Source organism: Malus domestica, chromosome 01 (genome assembly GCF_042453785.1).
Source record: "Malus domestica chromosome 01, GDT2T_hap1".
NCBI classification, from domain to species: Eukaryota; Viridiplantae; Streptophyta; class Magnoliopsida; order Rosales; family Rosaceae; genus Malus; species Malus domestica.
In genome coordinates this window covers 22,621,194-22,633,619 of record NC_091661.1, presented here as the reverse complement: position 1 = coordinate 22,633,619, position 12,426 = coordinate 22,621,194, and the positions used below count along the sequence as shown (strand labels likewise).

Below are 12,426 nucleotides of genomic sequence, written 5' to 3'. Positions count from 1 at the left end.
GATGTAGGGCTTTCGAACGAATGATATTTATATATGCCTTCGGGCGGGTGATGTAGGGCTTATGGGCGGAAGATTTATGTATGCCTTCAGGAGGGTGATGTCGGGCCTACGGGTGGAAGATTTATATATGCCTTCGGGCCAGCGATGTACGGCCTTCGGACGAATGATATTTATATATGCCTTCGGGCGGGTGATGTAGGGCCTACGGGCAGAAGATTTATATATGCCTTTAGGCAGGTGATGTAGGGCCTACGGGTGGAAGATTTATATATACCTTCGGGCGAGCGATGTACGGCCTTCGGGCAATTGGGATACCACTACTAAGCACACTATATACAATATATGTTTTATGAAGGTTTTATGGCATGCTAGGTTTTTTGAAAAACCTACAACTTATTATGCTATGTGAGTTTTCTAAAACTGGGGATTAGTACGTTGGAGAATAACTGTTTTAGTATTACATATATATATAACTTGGTCCACTCATGTTTTGTTGTGTGCCCCTTCAGGACCTAGGAACGAGGCATATGACCTGAGCTACGAGGCATTTCCATATCTGTGAATTTATGTCCTCCTCTCTACGTAGGACATCTCTTGTAATTGCACTTTCTAATATTCTTTCCGCTTGTATTTCGAATTAGTAGCATGCTCTTAACATTTCATGCATGATCATTTTTAAATTGTTGGCAGTTGATTATTATATTTTATTAAGGTTTGGACTTGAATACTATATTGCGTGGTTACACGTAAAATTTTTATGCATGTTCCTCATGTTCTTAGTATATGCAATCATGAAATGGCTTGCGTCACCCTTAGATGTTGGTTATCACGTGGCCATTATGTTACCCTTCGGACACCGGAATCGGGGCTTGTCAGCGAGGGCTAAACTAAGACTCAAGTTAAGAACACCAACATGCATGCAAAAAAAAATAAAGAAAAAAAAAAAATAGAAGTAATGAAAAGAACTTGTAAAGTCCCATGGCATCTGTTTCGTGTGAAACTTTAGTTTGGGTAAGCTGTGGTTGTCTAGCATCTAGAGGATAGCCCAATTTATAAGCATGCAACTTGAGGTAAATGAAGGTTGGTGATTTCCACGTTCTTTATTTCTAGCTATCAGACTAAATAAATAAATAATAATAATAATAATAAACATAATTAAATATTAACGTGTGGGAGGCTAAAAATAGTGTCTGTTTTTCTAAACAAATATAAAAAACTGACTAGGAAAGCATTAGTGGAATTCCTTGACTAAGGTACAGTTTGGGATTGAGGTGATTAAAAAAAAAGCTGAGAGTTTTTTTGTGTTTGGTAAACATTCAGCTTCAGCTTTTTTTTCACTGTTTGGGTGAAAAAAAGCCAAAAACAAGAAGCTACAAAACCCAGCTTTGAAAAACCGGCTTTTTTTCACATCTGTTTTGCATAAAAATTTACCAAACACTATAATACTGCTTTTTTTTTTTTTTTCAAAAGCATTTTTACAAAAAAGTTTACCAAACACTCTACAGCTTTATTTCACAGCCGTTTATTCTCACAGCACAACAGAAACAGTTTTTTTTCAAAGCACAACAATACCAAACCAGCCCTAAGAGGGTTGACTAGTGTAGAGCTAAGATGGATGTCAACGACTATCATAATCCCAGTAGTTTGCTTCGCACTCTTTTCTCATAGCTCCGATGGCAGCAAAGTCTTTCTCCGTTCTTACAGGTGCTAACGCAAGCTGTTTATAGAAAAAGAGTTTAGAGCGATTTATTTTCATAAACACTCAAGAAAAAAAAAGGATGGATTTTGTAAGTAAATCATCTTTTTTTAGATAGTTAACATGTTATGTTGTCACGTTGTCAAACTAAAACAGTGATTGTGTGCACTTAAATATTTGATCTAGTATGCTAAGCCTACAAAACATTACTTTAATTTTGTACATTGCAAACTAGTAACTTTGATATTGTCTTTCTATATAGTTTTGTATTTAATTCCAACTTTCATTATTGGAAGAAAAAATAAACCCCAATAATTCTCTCAGTGTTGGAAAATTTCTTGCACGGGCTGCTTTTTAAGTCAACCATTAACGAGGTAGTGTTTTTGGAAAATATTTTCCGCACCACTCTTCGTCAATTAATCCGGCTAGCCTTCCCTGTCGCATTAATCAAGGGTGCATGTACTTATAAGAATTTGGGCTATTTCCTATATTGCTAATTAATTTTATGGTGAAATCTCAACTTCCTTTAATAACCATCCGGCTTCATTAGCGACTTCTTTAGCCAATCCTGGAAATAATTCTCTAAATCTGCTCTTCCCATCTTCCCCAAACTGAGTTATCACATTGTATGTAGTTATGTATGTGGGGAAAACCTCATTGAAGTAGCCCTCCATGCAAAAAAAATCTCATCATGGAAATGCATATAAGTATAACTCAACGGTACGAAGTAGTAAATGGATTGAAGTCTGTCAGAAAAGTTATCAACTATACTGTTTTTAGTTATCCACATAAGGAAACAAGATTACTACGTACATGCCAATACTTAACAGTATGCTTATTCTAATCCAACATTTTATCTGCTCGAAGTTTGTTTCTAATCCGACACATCTCAGCCATAGCATCAACGATGTCCGACCTTTCCCCAGGCATGTCTGCAGAGCATGCAACACCAACTCCTAAGACTGAAACCAAGCTCTCTTCAAATTTCATGCGAATTGTTTTGCTAGCCTCAGTTAGATGATGGTTTGCACTCATCTCCCCTTCCCCCTTTTCTTGAATAAGAACCGGATCCACAATATCTAACACCTGCTCAGGCAGAGATGCCTTGACAAAGTTGTGAAGATTTGAAGATCCTTGAAACATGTCACCGGTTGGCCTTTTTCCCGTAAACATTTCCAGCAGGAGGATGCCGTAACTATACACATCACCTTGTGGCCACACTTCATGCCCCATACCATACTCTACATTTGTGCAAATTTTTTTTATTTTAATACTTGAACAAAAAAACCTAAATTATAAATGAATACTGAAAAAGGTGAAAAGAAAGTGAGTACGCTTTACCTGGAGGAGTATAACCGATTGTTCCTTTAACTCCGATGGAGCTTGACTGACTACCAAAACAATCTTCAAGAATTCTTGGAAAGAATCTTGCCAACCCAAAGTCACCTACATGTCCAATCATATCATCGTCGAGAAGAACATTGTTGGGTTTGAGGTCACAATGAACTATTGCCACGTGACATTGATGATGAAGATAATCGAATGCCATTGCAACATCTATAGCAATGTTCAACCTCTGAGAAAAAGTTAAGCACCTTGCCCTCTCATTCATCTCGATACTTGTCTGAGATGGATGCAACCATTCTTCTAAGCTCCCATTTGCCATGAACTAGTAAACTAAGGCCTTGAAATCAAAACCACGATAGTCGAATCCGGAGCATGCATAAACTACCTTCACAAGGTTACGGTGTCTAATATTTTTCAGAGCTTCACACTCAGCAATGAAACTTTTGGAAGCTCCGTGTCGAGTGAGGTTGAGTACCTTGATAGCAATTGTTGTTTCACCTTGATCACGTAATCCTTTATAAACTGACCCAAAACTTCCCATACCAATCAAATTGGCAGAAGAGAATCCATCAGTAGCTTTAAGAAGACTTTGGTAAGACACCTTAGGAAATTTTTCAGAATCACTCGAAGGATCCTCCTTTTTTTTACTCCGAAAGCAACAATGGTACACAAAGGAAAATGAAAAAAAAGGCTCCAGAAAGCCCACAAAGGAGAGAGATTACCAGTTTCAAGGTTAGGTTCAACCTTGGTTTGTTGGAATGTCGAAATTCGCATTTTGGCAATTGAAACTCTGGTATGCCCCCACAGAGCTTTGTATTCCCTTGGATTGATGTGGCAGTTGCATTCTGAAAAAGTCCTTCGATAGGTACCGCTCCCTCTAAATTGTTATAAGACAGATTCAAGGATTGCAGAAATGTAAAATTCTCCAAGAATTTCGGAATTGTCCTTGACAAGTTGTTGCAAACAAGAGATAAGGTTTCAATACCTCCTAGTGAGCTCAAATCTGATGGAATTGTCCCTTGGAAGAAGTTTTCTTGCAAGTAAAGATGTTGTATGGTTTTACAACTTCCAAGACTTGGAGGAATTTCACCAGACAACAGGTTTCCAGAAACATCAAAATGCTCTAGATTTATCAGTTGTCCAACTTCCATGGGAAGAAAGCCAGTCAAATGGTTTCGAGATAAATCCAAATGAACATATGAAGAAGATAGACGAATTAATTCTGGGGATATGACACCAGTGAAATTGTTACCACCAAGAGTTAAGTTCACCAAATTGGTACACTGAGACAAAGTTGAAGGGATAGTGCCCTCAAGGTTGTTATCCTCGAGATGCAGATCTGTTAATCGACTTAAATTTCCAAAAGATGATGGAACATTCCCAGAGAGCGAGTTGTTTTCCATATATACTTGATATAATATAGGAAGCTTTCCGATTTCAGGGGGGATGAGACCTGAAAACTGGTTGCCAGACAACGATATGGCTTCCAGGTTATGCAGATTTTCCATCGCATTCGGGATACTACCAAACATACTATTATAGCCTGCAATGAAAATTACAAGTGAAGAAGACAGGTTGGCTAAGCATTGAGGCAACGTACCCCCAAAGTTGTTTGATTCAATTATCAAGTATTGTAGACCGGTGGCATTAGTCAAATCGCAAAGAAAGCTCAAATCATCACCAGTTCCCCCACTTCCAAGATGGTTCCAACCAATAACAAACAGCCTAAGCTTGTGTAAATTTTTCAAAAATGGGACTTCTCCATGCAGTTGGTTTTCGCCTATTTGTACGTTAAACAGATTTGAGGCATTAGATATTGAAATAGGTATAGTTCCACTAAATTGGTTATCCTCGATGGCAAGAAATTGGAGTCTTGGACAGGAATTGCCCAAGTTTGAAGGCAAAGAGCCTTGGAGGTAGTAATTAAGTCCCACAGCAAAGGTTTCAAGAGAAGAGACATTGAAAATTGAGGAAGGGATCGTGCCAGACAAGTCATTTCCGTCCAATCCAAGGAAATAAAAATTGGTCAGTCGACCAAAGATATCTGGAATAATGCCACCTAAATTATTAAAAGCTGCCCTAAACGCTTCAAGAGATGATATGTTGCTAAAAGAGTAGGGGATACTTCCTGTATGGTGGTTGTCTTCAATATTGAATTCTTTAGCTTTGACAAGGTGCCAAGCTCCTTAGGGATACTACCTTCTAACAAATTGCCGCCAATTTGTATGTAGTTGAGTTCAGAGCAAACTGATAAAGTAGCGGGAATATCCCCACTCAGTGAATTATTCTTCAATCCGAAAAGTTGCATCCTGCGTAGATGGCCAATTTCTGGAGGGATTTCATGGCTGAAGCTGTTGTTTTTGAGATTAAACACTCTGAGGAAACTCAAATTTCCAACATGTGGCGATATAGAGCCTCCAAGCTTCAAAGACCTCAGCGTCAACTTTGTGACCCACTTGTGGCGGTGACCGCAGGTAACGCCACGCCATTGGCAAAAGTGGATGGTTTCATTCCATGAAGTCATGACTCCAAAGGGGTCTGTAGTTATCCTAGCCTTGAATTCGAGCAATGCCAGTTTATCTCTCTTTTGATCCGGCGAGGGCCAAACTAAGACATGAGTTAAGAACAATCGAATGCATGCACAAATATGAGAAGAAGAGAAGTGGTGAAATGAACTTGTAATTAGGGATCGGCAACTGTTATGACGGGCTGGTAACCGCGGTTATTTACACATAACCGTTTATGTTCATACCCGCATAAACGTTTACCCGGGTAATTGCATAAATGGTTATACCCATAACCATAACTGTTTATAAACGGTTATCCATACCCATAACCGTGTACCCATTTAACCATAATCATTTACCCATTTAACCATAACCATAACCATTTACCCGTTTACCCGTTTTTGAACCCGTTTTTGAACCAGTTTATCCTTTTTTTACTCATTTGCCCCTTTTTTTGCCCATCTACATTAATTTTTTTTTAACAATTTGAAAATTACAAAAGAAAAATTTGTCATAATTTTCATTTTCTAACAATTAAATACCGTTATAGGTACATTTTAGCATACATTTCCTTATTTTAATCATTTAAGTCCTCATATAATTCCAATAATTAAAATAATAGTTTACGAATGATATTTTTCTGCTACACCCAAGCAAGTCTTTAATTATAATCCATATGATTAAAAAGCAAAGCTTCTAAAAACAAAAAGTAGTCATTATCTTGAATACTAGAATTCAAAGCTCCAAAATATTCCGAAACTAAACACTTTCGAACACGTTCAATCACAAAGTATCATCGACTCGTTGTCACCAAAAGAGGCCTACAAAAGAAATGTATAATTGAATTAGTATGCATAAATTGAATGTGTATCATCAATAACTCCAAAGTAAAAAACAAAAATAAAGATTAGTTTTTACCACATTCACATCAGTATCATCATCGAATGAAGAATCTTCAACACGAGTAGAGTTTGAATCTGGTTCAATAGTAAAAATTAAATTAGGCTATAATAGTAAATTTTTGAACATATACATAATTTATATGAAATTATACAGTAGGTACCTTGCATCTGACCCCACAACCAGTCTCGAGAACACATGAGTGCTTCCACTGTGCTTGAATGAAGTCGGCTACGGTGTGGACTAATAATCCTACCACCAGTACTAAATGAAGACTCTGAAGCTACTGTAGATACAGGAATAGCCAAAATATCTCGAGCTATCTGATGCAAAATAGGATATTTAATCCCATTTGTCTTCCACCACGACAATATATCAAAATCTTGAGTCCTAGGCAAGACTTTCTCCCCCAAATATAGGTCTAAGTCAGATTGTTCATTACCGATGGTAGAATCCATAACAAACTGGTCATAAGATGTTAAAGGATCACCAACTTTGAAATCACATGACTGTGATGGAAAATCAGTCGAAGAAGAAGATTCAGAAGACCGAAGCCCAGGTCTATGCTTCAATTCATACTCTTTGATCAACTTAACAGCCAAGTCAAATACTTTCTCAATTTCCAATGGAGCATTCTCTTTATAAATAAGAGAAAAATAATACTCGATCAATTTCATCTTGAACCTTGGATCCAGAATAGCTGCAATTAAGGTATAAATTATCGATGATATCGGAAATATCGGTAGTCCAAAAACACGGAAATTTCGATGGAAATTTCGGAATATTATCAATATTGATAAAAATTGAAGAAAAACCACGGAAATTGTAAGAAAAACTTGGAAATTTAAAACCACGGAAATTGTAAGAAAAACTTGGAAATTTTTATTGAAACTTTGCAGGATGTTTATTTAGTCAATTATCTATTAGTTTATCACAAAAAAATTGGAAGGAAATGCATTGCATGATGAATTTAACTGATTTAAGTTGATTATATAGCAAGCTGGAAAACATTGTGAGTGTAGAAAATATGTAGTAATTAATGAAAGAAGTTTAAACACACCATAATCATTTATATATAATGAATTAGTACAATATTTTACACTTTATACATTGCATGGTAAGATGCATGAGTGACTTAGTACCACATAGAGTTCCTATCAAGGTCTAAAATATCGATGATATCGGAAATTTTGGTAGTCCAAAAACACGGAAATTTCGATGGAAATATCAGGATAATATCGATGTTTTAGACCTTGGCTGCAATTGCCATAGCACCGTGAATTTTATGCCAATACTTTTCAAACTTGATTGACATCTTTGTTGCCATTAACTTAACTTCAACATGAGAGACTCAAGCCACTTACAGATTGCAATCCTAATCTGACACACATTTGGAAAATAAAGATTTGATGTGGGATTAGGAATGGACAAAATACCCATAGGTATGGGTAACTTCGGTTACCCGTCCGTTTAAAGTTGACGGTTACGGTTATGGGTAACCGTTTAGACAAATAAACGGTTATGGGTATAACCGTTTATCCATGAAATTTAAATAAGCGGTTATGGGTATTATCCGCGGTTATAATGGGTATCCATCGGTTATGGGTAATATCTGCGGTTATAACGGATATCCATTTACCCAATTTAATTTAATATATGTAAACTTAAAAAAAAAAATTTAAAAACCCTCAGAGAACTCACAACTCCGTCACTCTCTCACTCCGTCGCTCTCTCTCTGCCTCTCGACTTCGACTCGACCTTACCTCGGCGACCTCGCTCAGACAACCTCACCACCTTCCTCGACCTCACTTCAGACAACCTCCTCACCTCAGAATCCGGCCACACCCACATCACACAGACCCTTTGATCTCTCTCTCTCTCTCTCGACTTTTCATCCCTCAGACCTTGACTGTGTGGAGGAGCCTTCCTTAACGGCACCGAGGCAGAGCTATGGCCACCGGCGCCGCTCACTTCTTTGATTTCTCTCCCTCGACTTCTTCATCCAGATTTCAGGGCACTGTACACCGATTATCCCCCAAATCAGGTAAATTTTGGAATTAATTTAGGGTTTGAGATTTAGGGTTTGTGAAATCTAGTCTTGATTAGGCATTGTTCTTGATTTTATTAAAAATTTGCATTGTTCTAGATTAGGCATTGTTCTTGATTTTATTAAAAATGTTGGTTGATTTTTAGTTTAGATGTCTGAAGTAATTCAATTTCTGGAGAGATACTCTCATCTTTGAAGTGTTAATCTTTGAAGTAATTCAATTATCTGTATAATTTGCAATTTTGCATAATGGAACAGGAAAGTGTTGGTTGATTTTTACGCTAATCTCTGAGGTACTTCAATTTGCATAATGGAAAAGGAAAGTGTTGATTGATTTTTACTCTAATCTCTGAGGTACTTCAATTTGCACAATTGGAACAAGGTGGAATTGCGCCCTCCTGGCCTTATAAATTGCGGTACCAGGTACCATCATATGGTACCTGTTCGTGTGGTCATGTTTGGAAAAAAAAATATTGCATAGAACCTAGTAGTGATGTGAACTTGGATTAGATCTTTAGATCTTCAAAAAGTCTTGTATCCAACTATTTCAATTAGTTCCACGATGTAGACTCAAAGCGAGAACCAAGATATGAACCAATTAATCTTGATCAAGAATTGGACCAAAGTGAATCAAGCTTTGATGACACTGGTAGGAAGACAAAAAGTATTTGAATGTGAAAAGGGAGAGACCATGAAGTTGTTGCAAATGAACAAGAGTAAAATTGCAATCACGACTGACATGTGGACTTCAAGTAATCAGAAGAGAGGGTTTATGGCTATCACTTCTCATTTTATCGATGCTTCGTGGACGCTTCAAAGTCGAATTCTAAGGTAATTTATCGAACTAATACCATATCCTTCTCTCCTGGGTGGGGTGGAGGTGCTTTCTAGTTGTTGAAGCTTTCTAGGGTTACGGAAGCAAAGTAGTATTCTTTGGTTTTTCCTGCATGTTCAAGTGTATAATATTTGAAGTCGCAGAATTGTTTAAAGAAAGCAATTTCAACTTTTGTTCTTCTCTTAGCTGTGTACATTTTTGTAATTTAAAGAAGTGTTCGGATTGGTTGTTTTGTTCTGGTGGCTGTGGAGTTCTTCACTTTCTTGAGTTAGCTTTCATGCTTTTGACTAAGTTTGGAAACTTTAAACATATTTTGTATCATATTTTCGGTTCAAACATCGAGTTCTCTTTTCCTAAGTTTGGAGACTTTAAAGTTCTAAACAATTTTGGACTCCATTTTTACAATAAGAACTCGACCAATCAATTAGTTAGATCAAAGGTACTATTAAAACACTACAAATGGACTGCAAGGACACTAAATTAGGACTTATAAGCAGTAGCTTATAAGGAAGAGATTTGGCTAGATCTTCACTTTTTGTTTCCTTTTTACATAATCTGGAATATGTCTTGTTTACTGATGGAAGAGATCTTGCTTCTGTGTATTAAATTTTAGTGTTGGATTTATTGCCTAGCACATAATGTTAGTTTATATCAATGCATCTGAACATACTCATCAACTCACATTAACAATCTATAACTCACCCGGTACTTACTTGAGCGTCCACAACATCAAATCACAATATGCATACTATACTAACTCAAATTCTTGGCCCGTATTGTAAGTTGTAACAATTGTCTTCAACTGAAGTATGGCGTGAACACTCTGAATGATTATAATTTGATCATGAAAGATTCTTCTTACAGTTTACTTACATGCATATATGTCCGTGTATGTGGGCTTGGTCAGTATTAGGACTTTTGTTGTATTTGTGGGCACGGATCAAGTTACGTTGATAGTATGGGGTTCGCTTCATTAACCTTGTGGAACATGAAGACATGGAAGGCTATTGTATGTGCTTTCTTTGCACCAGAAGCTCATATATGCATGATATAGCAACTTAAACTTTTATGTCTTTTTCATTTCTGAGAATACAATGGTAATTTTATTCCTTAATAATCTTTTGGGTTTCATGAAGATAGTTCTTCCTCTTGGTAAAGATCCACCTGCAATAACATCCCTTAGTTTCAATCACAATGGGAAAATTTTAGCGGCCGCTGCAACTGATGGAATGTGTTCGCGTCAGGAATTTCCGTCGGGGATGTTTCCTGGCCGACGAGCACACAGCTCCCCTGGAGGTTGGCGCCGGTTGAGGGCTGCTGTCGGGCTTCTGCTTCACTATCGGGCGTTGTCGGGCAAGTCTCGTCGGGCAAGTCTCGTCGGGCAAGACTCTTCGGGCAAGGCTAGTCGGGCAAGGCTGAAAGAGAAGGACAGCGTTAACTTTGAGAGGTGCCTTTGTGGGGCCTTAGGTGTAGGCCTTGAGGCTCACAATCAAGGTTAACATTTAGGTGCTCAGGCGTGCCACTGCCATCTTTAGCATGGCAGATGTAAAATGGATGTCGCGTTTTAGTTGCATATATGTATGTATCCAAGAAACCGTGTTAGTTATAACAGGTGCCTTTGTGGGGCCTTAGGTGTAGGCCTTGAGGCTTCCCATCAATAACTAAACCGGTGCTCGAACACATCATATTTGTTCTCGTGATTGCCGGAGTTTTCTAACTATTATACTTCTGATTACCCGAGTCCAAGAAATAGAATGAACCCAAATAGGTGCCTTCGTGGGGCCTTAGGTGTAGGCCTTGAGGCTTCCCATCAGAGTTCATTCTTATACTTCGACTTTTTAGATCGCAGAACGGAATGAATCCAAATAGATGCCTTTGTGGGGCCTTAGGTGTAGGCCTTGAGGCTTTCCATTAGAATCCATTCCATGCTCAAGCGTTCTATGGTAATCATGATATAATAGAAAGAAAACTAGAGGGTAGGTTGATTACTTGCGCCCCAAGTAACTTCGGACTTCTCGTTTATCAAGGACTGTCGTGGATGGGTTAAGTCCACATAAGGTTCTTTTTTATGCCTTGAGGCCAAGGACTTTTAACTGATCAGATTTACATGCCCGAGGGCTTAGGACTTGGATCTGGTTTGAACACTGACGATATATTCAAATCGGATTCAAGTACTGAGAAAGCCTTTTAATAGTCATATTGCTAGAAATAACTTGCATATAACTGGAAGTATACAACATATTGAAAAGACAAAAACAAAGCAAAGAAGGTCGGGTAAGGTTAAACCTTATCGGGTAAGGTTGCTCGTCTTGTAGGTTCATATCTTTGTAGTTTTGTCAAGGGTCTGAAAGCTTAGAGGGATAGAGAGAGAGAGATTACAAAAGATGAATCGATACTACAACAAGGTTGAACAAGGTAGCAGAGCTATTACAAATGGTTGAAGAGAGGGTTATCCCGAGGGGGATGAAGGCTTGTCCCGAAAGGGATGAAGGCTGACTACAGCTTTGTTTTGAAGGCAAATCTGGCTTTGAGCAAAGTTTGTGCTTGCATTTGTTTGTTTGATTGAGTGTCCTTATTCCTGGTTTTTCTTTCTTCTTATATAGACAACTCGGCTTGGTCTCTTGTAGCAGCAGCCTTGCCCGAATGCGGTTTGAGGGTGATGACTCATCGGTTTTTTTACATGTACTGCCATCATAAAGTACTTTATGGGCTGTGTAGCTGATCAGTCTATACCACTTGACCTTTGGGTAGGTAAGCAAGTGGTCTAAATGAGCTGCACCAAGTCAGAAAAGGCCCTTTCTGCCTTCTGGGCTTCGACTGGGCTTCGGCTATCTTCCCTTTCGGGCCTCCTTTTGGGCCAACTCCTTTCTTGAGCCCAAAGTTAACTTTTAATCCAAACAGAATAATTCACATGTTTGGTATCCTCGCATATATTTTTAACACTTATGCATTACTTCAGTGTTATTTATTTTCCAATATGGCTAAATTTATCGCCCTGAACAAGGGCATTTTAGCTGTATGGTCAAGCCCTTGTCTTAATAGAATCGCAAATGGGTGCCCCCTTCTGCATAGCTTAGCTTGCCTGCATATATGT

At 38.1% G+C, this 12,426-nt stretch overlaps 2 protein-coding genes and 1 long non-coding RNA gene across 3 annotated transcripts in view; all 3 read right to left on the bottom strand.

The window, feature by feature from the left end:
- Positions 1 to 2,450: 2,450 nt before the first annotated feature.
- The window catches only part of LOC108174601 (probable LRR receptor-like serine/threonine-protein kinase At3g47570), a 55,808-nt gene continuing 45,832 nt past the window's right edge, over positions 2,451 to 12,426 (bottom strand). The window contains exons 2-3 of the mRNA XM_070824988.1: positions 3,038 to 4,496; positions 2,451 to 2,937 (exon numbers count right to left, since the gene is read on the bottom strand). Coding sequence (XP_070681089.1) covers positions 2,537 to 2,937; positions 3,038 to 3,362 — 726 coding nt within the window. The 5' untranslated portion in view covers positions 3,363 to 4,496 and the 3' untranslated portion in view covers positions 2,451 to 2,536. The remainder of the gene's footprint in view (positions 2,938 to 3,037; positions 4,497 to 12,426) is intronic.
- Positions 3,366 to 4,551, bottom strand: LOC139187666 (putative receptor-like protein kinase At3g47110). Its single transcript, XM_070807134.1, has 2 exons — positions 3,766 to 4,551; positions 3,366 to 3,680 (listed from the first exon to the last, which is right to left on the bottom strand). Exons 1-2 carry the CDS (start codon positions 4,549 to 4,551, stop codon positions 3,366 to 3,368), a joined length of 1,101 nt encoding a protein of 366 aa, XP_070663235.1.
- On the bottom strand, positions 6,209 to 6,530 carry LOC114826539 (uncharacterized). The gene is made up of 2 exons (XR_011581097.1): positions 6,469 to 6,530; positions 6,209 to 6,371 (listed from the first exon to the last, which is right to left on the bottom strand). It is a non-coding gene; the product is annotated as an uncharacterized lncRNA (long non-coding RNA).

Coding starts and splice junctions, on each gene's coding strand:
- LOC139187666 (XM_070807134.1), bottom strand. CDS start 4,551: ATGGAAAATCTGCATAACCTGGAAGCCATATCGTTGTCTGGCAACCAG. Junction 3,681..3,765: donor TGAACCTAACCTTGAAACTG/GTAATCTCTCTC, acceptor AGTAAAAAAAAG/GAGGATCCTTCGAGTGATTC.